Here is a 21,201-nt window from a genome sequence, read left to right as displayed (position 1 = left end):
TCTTTTAATACTAAAACAAATAGGGCTGTGGGGGGGAGAATTGGGACTCTCTTGCTGCCATTCCAATCTCCAGTGCTCTGGGCACTGAACAGGTGCCACATACCACTATACCGTTGGCACATTTCTTAGACTGTTTTTTTTTAAATTACAATGAACGATACAGTAGTGTGCAAAGTTGCAGTGTGTGTGTTGAGGGTGAGGGAAGCAGAGGAATGCATGAAAGAGAAGGTGTCCATTGGGGTTCTGTGGGGTTTGATCTTTGAGACCAGTCTTATTTAACATCTTTAACATGCTATTTACACCATCTCCTAATAGTTAATCTGCATGTTTTAATTCTACTATGCACTGGAAGAAGGTGCATATAACAGTCAAGAGAAATAGTGCAAAATGGATCAGAGAAATTAGAAAATAACAAAATGCAAAGAATCTAGAGGGGAAAAATGTAAGCCTTATTTGGGGGGAAAATTATCCATAACATTGATATTGAATTGAAGGGTGAAACCTAATAGATAGAAATGCTGAAAGGGTTGATAGGCTAATATGTCAAACCTAGGAATACTTTTTTAGCTGTTGTATGGCAAACTGCATCCCTTCTGGAGTCCATAGGTAGGGATGTTGTCAAAAATCTCTGATTTTACTGCACCTAGAATATTTCATTTGTTTCTGGGCACCTTATTACTAGAAATATATTGACAAGTTGGAGGGTGTTCAGAAAAGAGCCCCCTACTCCCCTCAAAAAATAAGGAGGCTGAAGACACCGATTTAAGAGGAAAGGTTTAAAGTACAGTGAATGTAAATAACTTGGCTAATAGATGACCAAGTTCCAATTCAGCTTGAAATTTAGGCATTTGAGTAGTCCCATTGATTTCATTGGGACAACTCACATGGTTAAAGTTACACACATGCTTAAGTACTTTGCTGACTCATAGTCAAAATGGGTCAGGTAATCTAAGTCTAAGGGCAGGTCTACACTAAAAAGTTAAGTTGAGCCAGTTAAGTCACTGAGGGGACATGGAAAATCCACACCCCTGAGCAACAGAGTTAAGCTGAACCACCTTTGTAAACAGAGAGAGGTTGACAGAAGAATCTTTTGTCGACCTAGCTACAACCTCTCAGGGAGATGGATTACCTACAGAACCCCTGTCATTGCTGTAGTGAGTGTCTGCACTGAAGTGCTATAGCTGCAGCTCTGCTGCTGTGCCACTGTAGTGTTTCAAGTGTAGATGTCGCCTAAAGGTAGTTGAAAGCTGATCATATAAGGCAGGAAGATGATGTATTTAGAGTGGTATAGGAAGGTATTGTGACCTGGGGGTGCCTGGGGTAGCCCTCACGGGAAATGCCAAGGTCAGGGCAGGCTAAAAAAGAGAGAGCCATTACTCCCAAGACTGTGGGTGAAACTGAAGTTAAACTCCCCAACTAATGATAAACTGTGCTTCTGATCCCCCACACTGATTATCAAGAAGCTAAAACGGAAATCACACAGCCCCCTTTATTGCATTCCGGTTCTCTGGCTTGCAGTTAGCACCTAGGTGCAGTATAGTAAGAAGTTATTTTAAAAACTCTGCTCATGTATGCAAAATGATCTTCTGATCCCAAAGGGTCAGCCATGTTAGGAAGTTAAATTTAGTTTGGATCTTACCAAAATACCCCACTGCCAGCCAATCCTTTAGTGCCTAAAGCTAAAGGTTTATTATAAAGAAAAAAGAGAGAACAGGAAGAGAGTTGTTAAATGATAAAGCACTCAAATATATACAGAGACTATCAAAGTCCATATCTCAGGTTCTTAGCAGTACTGGTGAGTTTGCTGACTTGAAAGCCCCTCTGGAACACATCCACAGCTTGAATTGGTCATCCAGTCCTTTGTTCAGAGCTTCAGTCTGTAGAAAAGTTACTCAGAAGTAAGAAGCAGGATTGAAGACAAAATGGAGACGATGGAGCTGCCCTTTATGGTTTATGGTCTTTGTCATGCAGCTTGTATTTCCTTTATTCCAAACACGAGCTGCCCAGTACATGGCCGGGAAGCCTTAGGGCAGGTCTACACTACAGCCCAGATTGAGGCTCTGAGATCGATCCATTGGCAGTTGATTTAGCGGGTCTAGTAAAGACCTGTCAAATCGACTGCAGATTGCTCTCCAGTCGACCCCTTTACTCTACCCCCCCCCCAATGAGAGAGATGAGGGTACTCAGCTCTACTCAAAAGTTTTCTGCATTTTATAGGGTCAGTGCCCTACCCTTGCAGTAAATCCCAGCTACAACGCTCAGTTCAAAGAAGATAACTAAAGGTCATACTTATGTAGTCAGTCTTTTTGTGGGATAAAATAGCAAATTCCATCATGTGAAATGACTGCTAGAGATTCTGCATGTGACACTTTTCTAAAAGTTGCTGGCAGCTGAATTCCAGAGTTGCTGCTGAAATTGGGTTTTTCCTTTGACCAGGTTGCTGATCAGTTTTCACTGAACATACGTGATCTATCTGTATTGTACAGTAGAACCTCAGTGTTACGAACACCTCGGGAATGGAAGTTGTTCGTAACTCTGAACAAAACCTTATAGGAGGTCTTTCAAAAGTTTACAACTGAACATTGACTTCATACAGCTTTGAAACTTTACAATGTGGGGGAAAATTCTGTTTTAATCATCTTAATTTAAATGAAACAAGTACAGAAGCAGTTTCCTTACTTTGTCAGATCTTTTTTTTTTTACACTTTCCCTTTTATTATTTAGTAGTTTACATTTAACACACTATTGTACTGTATTTGCCTTCTTTGTCTCTGCTGCTGCCTGATTGCATACTTCTGGTTCCAAATGAGATGTATGGTTGACGGGTCTGTTTGTAATTCTGGTGTCCATAACTCTGAGGTTCTACTGTAACTTCTTTGGGGGGAGGGGTTATGGGGATGGATTTAACCAAATAGTGTAATTACTTGGTATATGAATTATTGCATGTGCTTCAATTTGAGACAAATGGGGTATTCGCACAACTATGAATCTTAAGATAACATTTTTTCCTTAAAGTAATTGGTGTTCTTTTTTGTCAGAGCCTTGGAGTTACTGCCATTATGAACTGGTTTTCTTGACCCTTGTTAGCCTACAACATTAGGTCAATTTTATGAAATTGATTTGAGTACCTTTTAAAAATTGATCTGTGTCTTCACATAGGTGGGTTGAATTGGCTGTTGTTCAGGCAGCTAATTCATAACTTAGTTATACTTCCTTTATTGATCACTACTAATGGATGAAATGTCTGTGAACTGCTTTGGTTCCAATTTGACTGCGATATCATTGCATTAATCAAGGTTTGTTCCTACATTTTTGTCTTAAGGCAGATTAAAAATATATCAATTACCAGTATTTCCATATTTATACTTAATAGACCCACTAGCACCCTCAAAACTTAAAATGTTTGCTATTCCATTATGAAAGAAGAATACACTGGTAATCCTGTCTCCTTTTGTTTTATCTTGGCTAGGTAAGAAACTAACAACGGGGCTTTCTTTGGGATGTCTAAAGGTAGAAGATACTGACTACATAGCAGCTTTTTCCTGTGGCACCAATCTCAGCCTGAAATTGAGTAGATCACAAATGGTCTGTTTTATTGTTAGGGGTCAGTGTCGTTGAATGTGGAGAGGTTTTGAGCTAATACTTGGAGATTAAGATTGGTAGGTTATTGCCCAAATTTACACTTCCATTGCTTTTTAAGTGTCTGCATTGTTGTGATAAAATAGTCTTGAGAAACCTTCGAGAATAGTATGTAAGTTCACTTATCTTACAACGTGCAGTATTTAAACCGCAAGGTGAATTAAGAACAACATTTTTGGTCATAATTCAGAATATTCTGCCTCTTGGCTAGTTTAAGACAAGACTTTACTATTATGTGAATCTAGCTTCTCATGCCTAATGTTAATGTACAAATGTTTTTCTTTTTCCTAATTTTTTATGCAAAATAAATATTGTAATATACCATGAGAATATGGTAAAAATAAAGAAATGAAACTAATTAATGCAACCATTTAACGGAGAAGGAACATTTCTTTTCTGTGCTCATCCTTCCTTCATTTGAGATCTATGAACGTTATTTGGCATTTTAGAAAACTGTACTGGGTGAATGGACCAAAATGACCAAGGTCTAGGTTCCTTCCTCGATTACATAATTGCATGCAGTGAATCACATGAAATAGTTCGGTAGCCCGTTAAATAACCGTTGTTTACAGAAGCAGAAGAAAGAGAATGGAAATATCAGAGAGTTTGTAGGCGTTGGGGCAGGGGTTGTCTTATTTGCATCTTGTTTGGCATAGAAGGATTCTCCAGATCCGCTGGCCAGACATCATCAGTAACATCCACGTCTTGGAGAGGACCTGTCAACTCCCAGCAGAGGAAGAAATCAGAAGGAGAAGGTGGGGTTGGATAGGACATACACTACGTAAGCAGCCAACTAACATCACCAGACAGGCACTGCGGTGGAACCCCCAAGGCAAGCGGAAAAGAGGCTGTCCAAGAAACACCTTGCGACGCGACCTTCAGGCTGATAGCAAAAAAACGGGCTATACCTGGAACCAGCTAGAGCGAATGGCCCAGGATAGAGGACTCTGGAGATCTGTGGTTGGCGGCCCATACCCTGATTGGGGTGACGGGCATGAGTGAGTGAGTGAGTTGGCACAGAGTATATGTAGCATCATCACTTAACAAATAATAAATGTGCCGGAGGACGGTGCTCCGCTTAATTCTTTATCTTGATTGTAGATGGGGCTGAACTAGTGTATAAGTAGCATTATCATAAATATTGAATAAAAACATTTGTTTTTAAATGGTACTTTGTTGCTCTGCGGTGTTACTAGAAGCAGGGAACAAGTAATTTTCAAGTTGGATGTATTTGGTAACAAAATACCTTCATACTACTTTTATCTCCTCCTGAGGTGAAGGGCTTAAAGGATGGATTTGGAAATCTCCCAGTGGGTTTAAGACATTTATTTATTTGTCTGTAATATAAAAAAATGCTACAGTTTGGAAGTAAATTTGCTGAATGGGTGACTGAGCAGTAGGCAAGCTATACCCCCACATACTATGCTATCTGACATTAGTTATACACAATGGAATTTTGCAAGAAAAATTGTAAAATAGTGGCCTAGCACATACTATACCTCACTAGAACTCTCAAAGGCCTATTTAATATCTTGTAGTTTTTTGTTTTTTTTTAGAGTAATAAAAGAAAATGAATAATAGTTTATGAAAGAGAATTGCTGCTAATGCTGCTTGGAACATGGATGAATTATTTCCATTCCCTTCCCCATTCTGTGTCAATACCATTGTGCTGGAAATTTTCACACTCGCTCATGATTGCTGGACTGGAAATCCAGTGGCTGTTTCTCTAATGTCATGAGATACTTCAAAAATTAAAACAATTGCATTAAAAATGAGCAGTCTAGAAAGGGGAATTTTTGAGGCTGAGGCACTGGACTGGGCCTTGGGGAGGTTGAATTCAGTCTTCTGCACTTCCAGGCATTTTGTGTGAACTTGGTTGAGTCACCTCACCTGATCTGTTTAGCTGCAGTTCACTTTTGTGCTGAGGGCCCCCACAAGGCCTTTATATCACTAAAGCCCCACTTCAGCTCTTTTTGAAAGCTTATTTGGGATCTGAGCCGGTGCATAGGCTTTGTGTGGGCTCTCTGCACAGAGGTGAATTTCATTTTCTTGTGCCTGAATTCCCTATCTATACACTGGGGATAATACTTCCCTATCTGCCAGGAGAGTCTTGAATATATTTACACAAGTGCTTGTGAGATGCTCCTGCTGTGATGATGGGACAGGGCATATAAGTGCCTAGACAGATAAACTATATTATTAAACTAAAAATCAGAAGTGACTAGAAATGATCATTTTAAATCTAAAGGTAAATTGGATAGCTGAACCAGTCCTTAATGGTTCAGGAGTAAAATATTCCATTGCTAAATCTGAAAAGTGCACTTTATACAATATTTTCCCAGCAACAAAGAATTTGACAAGACTTTTATGTCACATTGATTTATATGGAACCTTGTTTCTATCGGGAAAAAATGATCTCAAGGAATGGCTAGGACAATATATGACAGAATAGGAGCTGGCAATCAACTTAATATATATCCACTGTCCTCAATAGATAAAGCTTCTTGGGTCATATGATAACACTTAATTTTGAGGATTTTTTTCTAGGGAATTTAATTTGGTACCAATGAACCATGCCAATGTCTGTTGGTTCTATATGCTGCTGTTCTCCAAACCCACCAGTGATGAGCAAACAACTGATATGGTTAATCTAATGCACATAGCATTTAGTAAAGTTTTTTTCAATAACTAAATTTTATATTTAAGTCTTTTTCAAAACTAAAGAAGCTTTTACATGCCAGGTTTAACTACCGTTTAGCTTCTTTGATTACTGCAACGCTCCATCTGCTGAACTGTCAGTTTTATCTCCTCTCTCATGTCCATATTCCTGAGGTTCAACAATAACTTGCAGTCCATAAGGCATATAACCAGTCAATTATTTCATACTGTAAGATAGCGATGAAGATGGTTGTCTGTTCTATTGGATCTCCTGCTGAGATACTATGAAGTTGATCTCCCGCAGAAAACTTTCAAAATTGGGTATATGTCACATTTGTTGCTTTTCCTCTGCCCCATCACTGCCACGGTGGCCTTAGTTAGCTGGAGAACTAACATCTGGAGACCAAAATAATCTAGTTGCTGAAGGATAAACTGGATTTGACTTCATTAGTGCACAAATGATAAGTTTGTGTAGAGTTATTATAGCATTAATCAACTTGATGGATTGGAAATATGACAGAATTGAAGCAGCGTGTAATATTAGTGCCTATTATTCCACAAATTATGTCTTCACCTACAGAAGCCAGGAGTCATGCTGTACATTAAAAATACTATACTCTCGCTCCTATTACGGAGACACATGGCATCTCTTTAAAGATTTTTTCCTGCTGTCATAAAATAGGGGATCTAGTCTCCCTGAGCAGTGGATTTTGGGATTATGACTAGTTTTAAATAGTCTTTGGGACTCTAATGATACCATTCTGAATTAAATTTCCATCTTTCATAGCTTGTCATTTGTCAGATTTATATTGTGACATTAAATCTCTGTACAAAGCAACATATGAAATGATTGCATGTAAGGTGCCCACAAGATACAGGGTGAGTAATAGAGTAGTGTATTGGTGTTTAATAACATAATTCTCAGTCAAGTCAATGAGAATTGTGCAGACCTTTGAGAGTGTACCCTTTTGTATTGTAGTTTGGCTACTCTTCAAGCACACTTGGCCCAGTGTGCAAGAATCTAAGGTAAATCTTATAAGATGGTTCTTTTGAGATATGAGTAACAGAATATTGTTCCAAGTTTGTTGTTTACTATCCTAGGCCAGATTTCAGTGACCAAAAGCTCTTACCATATGGTGAATAGTCTGTGAGAACTAAATTTATAATCTCAGTCTAGTTCTTGCAGACAAACGGCCGCATCACCAAGCACCATCACACCTAGCGGAGAGGTGAGCACGCTTGTTGACGTTGCCCTGGACTGAACACAGACAGTACTACACTCTTACTTCCTTGAAATAGTTGCTCTAGATCAGGATTTGAGATATATTGACAATACAGTGTGAGGAAGTTTGCATTACTATCTGTGCTATATCTGCGTACAGTCTGTTTAGGATTGCGTGAGCACATTTGTAGCTTAAAACAATTATTGCACCTTTCTCCCTGAAGTTATACTGTGCTCCTCCACACACCTGAAGTTGGGAGCTAAGGGCTATATGTAATGGTTAACAAAAGTAATGTGAAGTCCACAGCTGAGTATATATACCAGGTTTTAAGATGATAATCCTTTTTAATATATGGGATATGATTGAAAATTTTGAACGGGACACCCAGGTTGCCACAGCAAAAAATAGGTACCTTCGCTATTGGCCTATATTTTGTGCATCTGTATCTTCCATGAAGGAGCTTCTTTGGCTTCTTAGCACGTCTCCTGATGGAAATATGGTGTCTACATCCAGATGTGTATTGAGATTAGGCTTCACTTTGAGGTCAATTTGGTGTTGAAATCTCACTAGACTTCATCCCCAAATGGTGGAAACCACACAGATCATTTGATTTTGGCGGTACTTCCGCCTCTTAGCATGCAAATAGTAGTTGGTCCATTCACATACGGTGGTCATGTCACTAAATTTCAACATTTCTATGAGCCTGGACTTCTACTGAATTAAAAAAATGTAATTTAAATACATTATTTTAACAATTGGTGCCAGGTACCCTGTGTTGTCATCTTTTTTTTCTTTAACTAAATAAGAATGTATTTCATCTCAAGAATTATTACTCCAGAAAACAAACTGTAATGGATGGGTTTAAAAGCAATAAATGCTATAAGAAAACAAAATACTTTGTCATGACACTTGGATGTGATTAGTTACCTTCTCATGCCCATACTAGTAGGCTTTTTGTGCTTGATGTTAGGGTAGTGACCTTTGCAAGATTATGTATACATTATTACAAGCTTTACAATCTTGTCTAACTGCCATAAAATATAAAGTTAACAGTGCAGAAGTAGTAATAAAGAATATTTTAATTATGAATTCATGCGGTATTTTTCTTTAGAGTTCTGAAGGCCAGCTGATACAAAGAATGACCGTTTCTTAGCCAGCGGCAGGCTTCTGTTTTGCTGTACATATAGTCATTTGTAGACTTGAATGCTTTTTAAAAATATTTTTTATGTGAGTAGAATGAATTTTAATCACAACTAGTCAATTTGACTGAAACAAAAAAACTTGAATTAACACCTTAAAATGGACATATAAGATGTATTTAACAAAGAAATGTAATCATTCATTGTAATGTCATTTTGTCTGTTATCTAACCACTATTAGCAATAGTACATCGGTAGTGATGATTATTTATGCTATGCCAGAAATTCACTTGGTGCATGATTGATTAAATGCACGATTCTTAGTTGGAATATCTTGCCTTTTTGAACAAATGATGATAGTCTTTCAAAAGAATACTGAAAAATATCAACTTCGGTGCTGTCGCATATTCTGTGTTGCAAAATAAACCTTCAGTACTACCATCTGCTTGGTATGTTGCCTTCTGAAGTGCCCAAGCACTTAGCTTGGTGATTTTGTTATAGGGGGTGCTGAATCACGAACCAACATTAAAACAGCAGAAAACTTTTTGTCCCAAAGCAAACTCTTAAACTTAGTTTTGTAGGCGCCAGTTGTGCCATCTCTTCTCTGCGTGTCTGTCCTGTTCTTATCAGAATTCTTTATCTTACAGCTTTTAAATTGCCTGTCTTGTGAGTGGGCAGAATGCAGCATAGCCCTCGTCCAGACTAACCCGCGGCATCGGCGGGTTAAAATCGATTGCTCGGGGATCGATATATCGCATCTAGTCTGGACGCGGTGTATCGATCCCCGAGCGCGCTTACATCGATTCCGGAACTCCATCAATCCGAACGGAGTTCCGGAATCGACGCGGAGAGCCGCGGACATCGATGCCGCGCCGTCCAGACTGGTGAGTACCTCGATTTTAGAAATTCGACTTCAGCTACGTTATTCTCGTAGCTGAAGTTGCGTATCTAAAATCGATTTTAATTCCTAGTCTGGACGTGGCCATAGTGTGTTTTGATGCGAATGTTTACAAGAACTCTTACAGTTAGGAAGAAATCTGCTACTATGGTTTTAGAGCTGTAAGGTCACCCTTTGGCATAGCTTGAATTTAAGGAATATTGCAGCCTTTTGTTTTTGGGAGGAATCAGATTTCTCTTTTTCTCCTATCCCTGGGAAAAGGAGAGCAGTATGAATAACAGTGGGTCATTTTTAAGGTAGGTCAAATTTTGCATCAGTGGCTCTAAAATTCTAATTTCTGCTCTAGGTAACATTCATGTTCAGTTCATGTCCGTTAGCATATTGTTGGTTGGCTTGCTTAATTATGAATTTCTTTTCTTTCCGTAGCTGCAGAACCTTGGCCTGAAAATGCTGCATTGTATCAGCAACTGAAGGGTGAGTACATTATTTTCTGCAATTAATGATTTTATTTTTAAAAACATTAAATGTACAGTAATATAATTAACTTCAGGGAAAATAGAAACTGTTAAGAAGAGATTCTTTTGTGTATGTCTGGTCAGAGGTTTTAGCTAAGCTTGCATCTGCCAATATAAACCAGCTATTCATGGCCTATAAGTTCCTTGGTTTATTATTGACTCATTATATTGGCTGCTGTAGGCAGTGTAAAATGATGTGGTTGCAGGCACTGTTGTCAGATTTACTGCACCAATAGCTGAGGCAGCAGATTTTTGAAGTCTTATGGTAAAGTGGGCTCTCAGTAAAAAGGAACTGTTAAAATGTATAGGCTAGGATGGTTCAGGCTCCCTTTAGCAGCTCTTCATATATCATCAGATCACATTATGGCCCCCATTTGGGGCTCAGCAGCCTGCTACAGTTGTCAGAAGACTGCAAAGTAATGAAGACTAATAGGTAGCAGCCTTAGTCTTCTAAGCATGGAATTTTTATTGCAGCGAACTTGTCATCTTTCTTTTGTGTGACAGACCTAGACACAGTGTGCAATATTAACTGCAAGCTGGTTTTTTGAGGATGCTGGATGCTTTTACTTTTTAGCTAGAGGAATTATGAAGATGGTATTTTATTTAACTTTGATTAGTAGAGGAATAATTGGCTTAAAATTGAGACTTTTTTTTTTTTTAGTTGGGGTTTCTAATTGTACATGTCTGATAAAATTAAGATAAATAGGAGGGTATTTCTTGAAGAAATATTCCTGGTATATTTTTGTATTCATATCTCATGTTTTGCTGTCGAATAGCATAACATAAAATTAATGTAATGGTGCATATATTCTCTGTTGAAGTATTTGCCTTTTTAATTTATATACAAGAGATTTAACACAGACTGGTATGCAGTTAACAATAACTATTTCATGTAATTATATTCTTTCATTTTCTTTCTACAGAGGAGCAAATTTTGCTTTCTGACAATGCATCTTCTCTTGCTGTTCAGGTAAAGCATCATCTTTTCTAAACTAGAGAGATGTTAAATTAAAATATTTCTTGGAAGGATTAAATCCTAAGTAAATTACATAAAAAGTATTCAAATGACATATTTAGAAATTTTCTAAGTACTTTGTAGATTTAACATTATGTTGTGTCCAGGAACATACCATTTTCAAAGTTGAAATTATTCCTTTTAATCTTTATCACTGAGGTGTTACTGATTTTGTTTTTAAGGATCCTAATATTAGTGTCTATGCATCTGTTAATATTTACATCTGTCTACCTATTTATAATCAGAATTGGACACACTACTGGCAGCTTCTATTTGACCTTTGTTGTCTTTCCAGCTGTCATCCGCCTTTTGAGTTGCTTAGGGAAAGAGGTCCTCCCAAAGACCATTCGTTATATGCTTGTTGGTTACATTATCCTTAGCCAATATCCCCAAAACACAAGGAATCCAGTTCCGCTGTATGTAAAGAGTTGGAATCCACTGTATATTTGTACACTCCAGTGTGTGTTAGAGGTAGTCCATATAATTGACACATTTAAGGCTCTAATCTGCTTTAAAGTGCCTTTGTGGCTGGAAAGTCCATGTAAACTCCATTAACTTGTTAAGTTCAGTGACCCCAGAGGCTGCTCTTTATTCTGAGGGGATAGTTTCCCTCAGTAGTAGAGAGGGACTGGCTGGAAAGAAAAGTTCCCCATCCTCCAAAGCAACTCTAGTATTGGCTGTGAAAGAGGGTTGATTTATTCTCTCATTTCTACTTGTTCCCCTATGTGGTCTAGTCCATTGCACAACTAGTTAATATAGCCTTTTGGGGGCTTATGTACCCCAGAAGGCTGCATATCTTTTGGTCAGAGTGCGACCATTAGAGAGATCATGTAAAAGGTTCACTAACCTGTATTTTGTAAAAATGCCAATCAAAAGTTCAGGATTCTTTGGTCACTCTAGCAATCCTCTAAGGACCCTATTCTGTCCAAAGTATATAATACATTTTTTGCTGAGAGTCTGGAAAATACTAGTGTTCCTTTGGTAATCCTACCCCACTCCCCAAAAGTATCTTGTTTCCTTGATAGGTGGACAAATTTTCCATTTATTTTGAAAAACAGATGCTATTGTTTTACCCCCCTCTCCGTGGTGCAGTATGTTTTAAATAATTCCTTACAGTGGGAAGAAATAAGGAGATTTGTTGGGCATTTGATCATTTGTTAGTTTTAGCCCCAGAAACCCTTACTTTTGTAGTTTTCATGAATCTTCTCTCCATCCATCAGGGTTACAGGTGTGGTTTTGGTTTCTTTCCAAACAAAACAGAAGTTTCCTTTTCTAATGTAGCCTTTTGCTTGACCATTCCAATTCTATTGTTATCTTGCACATGTCACTTAGATGATATATTAACCATAATATATTAAAAATGCCTGTTTTTCTTCAATATTCTTTGGCTTGACAGCTGATAGTAGCCATGACTATAAATATGACTTTGGCAGATATCTGATTTAAACTTTATGGAACAATTTTATTCGGTATGGGGGAATGGTATCAGTTTAGAAGAATCTGTATTAGGAACACAGTTGTGATCTCAAAAAAATAGCTGTCCACAAAATGTAAATATTAGGATGTGTAATTAAAAGGAAAAAAAATAAAGCTTAATGATCAGGCAGTTTTAAAATTAGCTCACCTGGCATATATTGCATTAGGCAACATCAAAACCGGGAACAGTTGTATCTTTTTCTGATGAATTGTGTGTGTTTTTAAGGAGGGGTGGATAGGCATGCGTTGGGGTAGGAAGAGAGGAAGCCAATACCGGGACTCTTTTCCTCAATATATTCTTATACAAGCTGCTTTTCTTTTTCTCTCCAGTAACTCTCAGCCACTGACCTGTGGTATGTGGATTTCCCTTAGACGTAGCACACAGGTTGTCCATTGCTTGTTTGGGCTTACGCATGGTGAAGATGCCTCGGAGTTCTGTGTTCCTCTGATTAAATAGGTTTGGTGGGGGCGCTGCTAGGAGATCCTTCAGGAAAGATGGTTTAGATAAAACCCTAAACTTGCCATAATTTGGCTGTCACCTACACCAAATCCTTCTAGAAATCTCCTTTCCATCATAGCACCTCTTTATGATGTCTGCCTTGGCAGGCTCGCAAAGAATAGATGAATACATATATATATATATATATATATCTATAAAAGGGCATGACTAATGAGTTACTAAGCAATTAGTTAAAATAAAAGCTGACCACAGTCTTTACAAGTGATAACACTACCATGCATCTAGTACAGGGGTGAGCAAACATTTTGGCCCTAGGGCCACATCTGAGTGGGAAAATTGTGTGTAGGGATGGGACAGGGGGTTGGGGTGCGGTGTGCAGGAAGGGGCTCAGGGCAGGAGGTTGGAGTGCAGAGAAGGGTGCGGGAGGGGGCTCAGGGCAAGGGGGTTGGGGTGCAGGGAGGGGTGCAGCGTGCAGGAGAGGGCTCAGGGCAAGGGATTGGGGGCTTGGGGCAGGGGGTTGGGGTGCAGAGGGGGCTTGGGGCAGGGGTGTGGGGTGCAGGAGGGGTGTAGGGTGCAGGAGGGGGCTTGGGGCAGGGGGTTGGGGTGCAGGAGGGGTGTGGAGTGCAGGAGGGGGCTCGGGGCAGGGGGTTGGGGTGCAGGAGGTGTGTGGGGTGTGGCAGGGCTCAGGGCACAGGAGGGGTGCGGCAGGGAGCTCAAGACAGGAGGTTAGGGGGCTCAGGGCAGGGGATTGGGATGTGGGCCCCGGCCTAGCGCCACTTACCTTGAGCGGCTCCCTGCTTGTCCTGGCCCCGCACCACTCCCAGAAGTGGCCGGCACCGTGTCCCTGTGGCCCCTGGGAGTCGAGGAGGGCTCGGTGCGCTGCCCTCGCCTGCAGATACCTCCCCTGAAGCTCCCATTGGCCATGGTTCCCTGTTCCCGGCCAATGGGAGCTGAAGGGGGCGGTGCCCGCAGGTGAGGGCAGCGTGCGAAGCCCTCTTTCCCCCTCTCTCTTCCCCCCAGAGGCTGCAGGGACCTGGTGCCGGCCACTTCTGGAAGCATGATCTAGCATGTCAGTTTCTGCTTGGCTATGGAAGAGATACCGTGGAAAGAAAAATAAGGGGTGTGTGTGTGAGTGATTATTGCAGACATTTTCTTATAAAGGCTAAAGATTCAGGATAAGGAATTGATTTATGTACATTTTTTAAAATATTGAATGGAGTTACGTGGCCTATTTCTTGCATATTGCAGTGCAAACTTAAGACTGGATGTATATGACTGGGGGTAACCTTTTTAGAAAGTGATATGATATAGTCATTATACTGAATATTAGTGCCATCTTACGTTTAATTAAAAATTCACATTGTGGAACTCCTGTGCTGATTCTGCTTGGAAATGTATATATTTGGGTAACCTGCAATTCCTGAAAGTAGATTTAATTGTGAATCCCTTGATCTTTCACGGTGTTTGGTGTACACTACTTGTCCACTAAACTAAAGTAGCATATTATACAGTCCTATAGGAAATGAAGATAATTTGATATTATGCTGCAAATCTTGATACAAAATATCAATTTACTTTCACAGCAAATAAATTCATATAAAAGGAAAACGATGTAATTTCAGTGATGATTATCCTGCTACAGGGTAGAGAATGTCATACGTAGAATAAAGTCTCTTCTTCTCATGATATGTGCAGCCTTGCTCCCATTCACATTAATGAAAAATTACATTCACAAATCAAGATAAGTGATATAACGCAGTGTTCCTATCATCTTCCTCCCCAAAAATCATTTCCCTGACCTTATTTATCATGAAATTTTCATGTACTCAATATTCCTGTTTTTCCTTTCTGCTGACTATAAAAACAGTATCTCGATAGCTAAACCTCAGTATATCCAAAAAAGAGTGGATGTAGTTAGCACTGAAAACCATTAACAGAATATTAATCAGTGACAGTGTGTGTGTGTGTGTGTATACACACTACTGTATTATTGCAAAGAAAAACATTTTATACTCCCTAGATAACTCCCTCTGGCAACTGCAAATTTGTTGATTTTAAAGCAGTGGTTTTCTAATATATTTTTATTTTGTTTTATAGACCTGTGTATACATGCAAAATACTCTCCTGGTCTCCCCTGCCCAGCCATTTATTTCATCCTATGGACAAATAGAAAGGACTCCACAGACACCTAGCAATAAAAATAAAGATATAATTTTTGTCCCCCAAATCCTTCCCCAGATATGAAACTCTTATTTAAATACCTCAAATTTTACAATTTCTGCCTGCTGTATTCTACTATACCTTAAACATGCACTCTGATTTTGGAAGAAGAACCTTAAGAATTTGACAAAAGGATTTTGTGTTGGTTCTCTATGGTACCATTTTAATGTTTGTGAGAGAGAGCAGCAAAATGGAAATTACTAACACTCAATTTTAATAACTTACATAATACTATTTAAATAACTCTTATTTTTAGCTGTAAACTCTTCAGGATGGTCTTCCTCCAAGTTGACACAGCACCTACCACATTTGGGCCCCAGTCCTTGTTGACATTACTGCAATACAAAAAGTGAACGATGGTGTTTTCCAGTTCCTATATTTATTTCCTTGTACAGCCTGTATGCTCTCAAGTCAATAAGGCATTTAATTTTGAATCACGTGTGTAAACCATGTAATGACTGAAACACATAAAAGAAGAGAAATTACAGAATTAAAACCTGACGGAATAAGGGTTATTTCAGTGATCTTAAGTAAGTCTGGAAGACAAATTTATTGAGACCTCTGTAATACAGACATTTAACAGTCAGAGAGAAACCAGAAGTGGGGCAATTGGATTTGTGCTTTTTATGAATCTATAGGCCTCAAATAAGGGGGCATGGAGGGTCTGCAGATAGTATTCCAGCTTGTGGAACGGAATAGCAGACAGGCTGCTTTGCCTGAATCTAGAAGTAGATTCTGTCCCCACAATCGCCATGGTTTTTCCCACACAAAATTCAATTACTCAGACATTATGCTGGAAGTAAAAGGAGAGTGTGAATTTTGCTCAGGATGCCTGGGGAACTAAGACCTCTTTAGTATTCAGTTCTAAATTCCAGAAGTGAGTGTTCTGTTACATCCTTATATAAAATGTGAGGCTGATCTTGTATATATTGCTTTAAATACTATGTGTATTGTATAATACTTTACATTATAAACTATTTTTGTAACCTCAGCCTCTCTCTATATAAAAATGTTATACACAAGCCTAAACATGTTGATACTTAAAAACCTTCAGGCAGGTACCACATAGTGTGTGGTACTATCTTGTGGTTTCAGAACATATAGTGAGGGATATTAAAATCCAGTATCGGTTGCAGAAACCATGCGTTTGGTCTATGTATTGCTTCAAGAAGGGAGCTAGAATTGGCTAGTAGTATTGCATCAAAGAGGGACACTTATGCAACTGAAGTTTAAATTGCCCAGGTTAACTGCTTATTTATACAATTATTTGATAACTTGTTGAGGTAAAGCACCTATGATTAATAGTTTTTTGCAGGCTTGTGATATTAGCATATGAATTGTGTAATTTTGTTTTTGAAGCTAAACAGTAAGCTGAATTTTAAGTTGTTGCCCTACACAGAAGAAAGATTCAGTAGTGAAATGAAAATCCGACAATCCATTTTTAAACAGAATAAAAGCGAAAATTCTTCATGATGAGAAATACAGTATCAACATAATTGATCGAGTAGCATTACTTTGTAGCTGAAAATACACTTAAATCCCTAGCCATGCAACTACAGCATGTGAGTGAAACATCTTTCATATACTTCTAAGATGAAATTACCCCGAATGAATAGCATCTTCATTTATCTTCAAAACCTCCTCTGTGCTACCAGTGAATCTACTCTTTCCGCATTCTACAACCAGAATTACATTATACCATTATAGCAGTGTTCTGCTGCAGTGTAAAATAGATTGGTTTGGAAAATGAACCTGGCTTTGCTATAAATTACATTCACAGGTACAAAGGAATTTGTTATTTTGTTTAAAATAGTCGCAAATATAATTAAGCTCTTAATTTATGTTAAACTACAAATGTGGCCATTACCACAACTGGATTAGGAATTTAATCTGTCACTCAAAGAAAGATACTGAACAGTTTTCATTTGTAGCCTTAGACACACTATTTCAATTACAAGGTCTGCAGCTGTTTGATATAAAAACTGAATTATTTTGTAGATTTGTTCATGGTTTTTCATTTTAAAAGACGTCCCTTCAATAAGGGGAAGAATAATTCTTCAGTTGTCATCACAGATTCTCCTTTGTCTCTTGATGAAACAGAATAAGAATGAAAACACCTTTCTTTCTTCGCAGTAGCATTTGTAAATGCTTTTAAAATACTAGTCAATGAGATTACGTACAGTGGTTTGGACTTAATTATGAAACTGATAATATGCGTCTCCTCTGAAAGAAGCCTGGAGCTTGTCATCTGAAAGTAGGGTTTCTCCTACAGGCAGAGGTGAAAGTAAGCTGGTTCGGCCCCATACGGAGTACTGCAGTAGTGTACCGGCAAATAAGTGGATCATTCAGTACTGGCTTACTTTCACCTCTTTTGGCTGCATAACAAAAAGTTCAAACTCAAAGCTAAAAAAGCTTGGAAAGGGAAAACTCACTGTCATGTTTATTGTTTCTCTCCCTCTCCTCCTCCAGCCAGGCTGCCCGATGCGGCTAGGCGCCGTGTTCTCCTGACCCCTGCACTCAGCAGGGTCTGCAGCAGCAACCCTCTAGCTTGTAGCAGGGGGACTGGCTGAGGGTGAAACCTCCCCAGGTAGCCTGCTGCCTGCATAGGAATAGTTTAAATTTAGCTGTTCACTCCACAGTCTGAACCTGGATTAGGGGCTATTTCTGGCATCCTTGTTAATTTCACTCTCGGTTGTTGGGGTGACCAAAGTCGGGGCAGTTCATTTATATTCAGTTTATATTATTGAAGATTGTCTCATCCAGGGGGCAGAAAAGAACAGCCCCACCTTTGGTCACCCACCCACTCCCAACAACCGAGAGTGAAACTAACAAGGATGCCAGAAATAGACCCTAATCCAAGGGACCTCAGAGTGAACAGCTAAGTTTAAACTGTTCTTATGCAGGCAGCAGGCTACCTGGGGAGGCTTCTCCCTCAGCCAGTCCCCCTGCTACAAGCTAGAGGGGAGCCCCTGCAGAGTGCAGGGGTTGAGGGAAGCACTGAGCCTAGCCCTATTGGCAGTCTGGCTGGAGGAGGAGGGCGGAGAGAAACTGATGTGTTGGTGAGTTTTCCCCTTCCACTAACTTTTATTAGCTCTGGATTTAAGCTCTGCAGCCAAATGGCTATTGTATTCTGCCCCTGCCTTGGTCTCACTGTCCCCCCTTCACTCCTCAACAACCCTGACTGAAATTAACAAGGATGCCAGAAATAGCCCCGAATCCTGTTCAGACGCAGAGAGAACAGCTAAGTTGAAACTGTTCTTATGCAGTCAGCAAGCTACCTGGGGAGGCTTCTCCCTCAGCCAGTCCCCCTGCTACAAGCTAAAGGGGAGCCCCTGCTGAGTGCTGGAGTTGGGGGAACGTGGAGCCCAGCCACGTGGGGCAGCCTGGCTGGAGGAAGAGAGAGGACAAGGAGAAAAATGTGACAGTGAGTTTTCAGTTTTTCAGGCTTATTCCAATAGTAAAGTTTTATTACAGACAGTACTGGTAGTTGTAATAGTAGCTTTATTTTCTATATCTAAGTCATGAAATAAGTATGTAGGAGAGGTAGGTTGTTTGTATTTGGACTGTACAGTAAGAAATGTAACTTCCTTCCACCCCTGGCCCCACCCCTTCCGTCTGAGGCCCTGCCCCTTCGGGGCCGGGGCGCAGAGTGGGACCCATACTGGTAAGAGCTCTATTTTACTTTCACCATTGCCTACAGGGATATAGAATGTGAACTGTCTGAGCTCTGGAATAAAAGGGTGGGAGGTAATGATTCTGACCTTAAATACTGAAATCTTGATATTATTTACATGCAATTGGAATTTATGCTTAGAGTATTGTGTTTAGTGGGTGTGTTTTTTCTGCTTTGAGATGGAAAAACCTAGTGGATGATTCACTAAGAGATACTCTGAAGTAGTAGTCACATTGTCAACTTGAAAAATAACATTTATGTTTGAAAATTTTTTTGGTACCTGCTAGTGTTTCAGGTAACACCTAGGACGACTAACTGAAAGGCTAAAGAGAATAAACCGTCTATTTTGTTTGTTTTACTTTGTACATTTAACAGGAGTGAACATGAAGTCTGCAAAAGCTTCAGAGCTTTTCTCTCTCACCAGCAGATGTTGGTCCAATAAAAGATATTACCTCACCCACCTTCTCTCTCTAATAGCACTGTATATAGGCATTTTCACTTCTCATCTTATGCCCTAGTATGATGACATCAGTCTATTGCATAGTTCTGAGGGGAGTTTTCAAAAGCAGCAGCAAAGGTGAAAATGGCAGGCACATGTGAACGTACAGAGAAAGGAGAGGGATACTGAGTGAACCCTGCGGTGTCCTCTTGGGCCTCCCCAAATCCCTTCTGAACATTAGCAATGTGTGCAGGAAGAGCATTCTCTTTATTTTTAATGCTAACCAAAAATTCAACACACACTATTTAAAGAATGCTCTATCAGAAAATTGGATTTTCTGAAATTGGGGAAATAAAACAAGTTGATGGTGTTACTTTAAGCAGTGTTGTTGTTTTAACTGAATCAAACTGTCTCATTCAAATTCTATCAATGAATATAGACTCACGTGTTTTCTTAGTTAACAGTTCTTTCACTTAAAATCAGACTAAATTTACAGGCGAAACCCATTTTCAAAAGCTCATACAGAGGCTGAAAACTTATTTTTTTTCTGATTATTAATATTAAGAGACACCATGTGCTCATAGCTTGATGTTGTAAGTCAGTGTATAGGAGCATCTTAGAACTGACATGGGTAACAATGCTTTTTTGACAGCTTGTGCCATTTCCCATGATTAAAATGAAAGACATATGAAAGAGGTTTATTAGTTTCATAATCCTTGTCATGTTAAAGCTTGACATGAGCCCTTTCTGCATATGTGCTGATAGTTCATTCTCTAGCAGTTAAAATATACTTTTTTGTTTCATACTGACATTCAAAATAAAATAGATACACTACTACTGCTACTACACCTCTTCCCTGATATAACGCGACCCGATGTAACACGAATTCAGATATAACATGAGAGAGCGGTGTTCCGAGGGGGCAGGGCTGCGCACTCCAGTGGATCAAAGCAAGTTCGATATAACGCGGTTTCACCTATAACACAGTAAGATTTTTTTTGGCTCCTGAGAACAGCGTTATATCAAGGTAGAGGTGTCCTACTAAGTGGAACCAAAAATGAATATGAAATCAGCAAACTAAGGTCCTGTACTAGAGTACATTGTGCTGTAGGAGATGGGTTGTTTGTCTGCTACAAGGTTAATAACCTTCTCCACAGAGAGGACAACATACCTTCAGTTTTAGGAATAATTTTTAATAGAACCTAACCCTCAGAAGCTATATTGATCATATAGGACTTGCCACACTGGATTGCACTGCAGGTCCAGGTTGTTTGGTGTTCTGCTTCTGGCAGTGGCCAATATAATTGATTCAGAAGAAGGTAAACCCCTCTGATGAAACCCTGTGGGATGAGTGAATAGGGAAGGAATTCTTGATGTCAGTGGCAATAATCTTATACCCAGAAATGTGAGATTCGTTTACTGTTATAGCATGCTAACTACAAATGCAGTCCATAAAATTGAGTCTTTTTAAAATCCAGACAGAATGTTTGGCTTGATATCTTCCTGTGACAATGAATTCCACATTGACTCTTGTAGGAAGTTTCCTTTATTTTTATAAGTGTCCTGGGCACTAGTATTATTGCTTATTGTTGTAATACAGGCTAGCGAAATAAGGGGAAGACTGACCAGTTTTCACTTTATTCTTCTTGATTTTAAATATTTCTGTTAATCTACCCCAACTCTTATGGCCAGATGCTAATAAGTCAGAAAAAGACATTTACCCTTTCTGAGCTACCAAACAGGAGTTCAGTTTGCATTTTGAAGCTATTCTCCTTTTTCTATTGGCATTTGAGTATTTTTGGCTGAGGGGGCTAAGACTTCCCTAGAGGGGGACCTGAAAAGCTGT

At 39.3% G+C, this 21,201-nt stretch overlaps 1 protein-coding gene across 1 annotated transcript in view; it reads left to right on the top strand.

The window, feature by feature from the left end:
• The window catches only part of MTX2 (metaxin 2), a 53,161-nt gene that overhangs the window by 6,644 nt on the left and 25,316 nt on the right, over window positions 1-21,201 (top strand). Inside the window, exons 2-3 of the mRNA XM_050969077.1 lie at window positions 9,984-10,031; window positions 10,996-11,042. Coding sequence (XP_050825034.1) covers window positions 9,984-10,031; window positions 10,996-11,042 — 95 coding nt within the window. The remainder of the gene's footprint in view (window positions 1-9,983; window positions 10,032-10,995; window positions 11,043-21,201) is intronic.

Source organism: Gopherus flavomarginatus, chromosome 10 (genome assembly GCF_025201925.1).
Source record: "Gopherus flavomarginatus isolate rGopFla2 chromosome 10, rGopFla2.mat.asm, whole genome shotgun sequence".
In the NCBI taxonomy this organism is placed as follows: Eukaryota; Metazoa; Chordata; order Testudines; family Testudinidae; genus Gopherus; species Gopherus flavomarginatus.
Note: the sequence above shows the minus strand (reverse complement) of the source record. Positions and strands in the feature narration are given on the sequence as shown.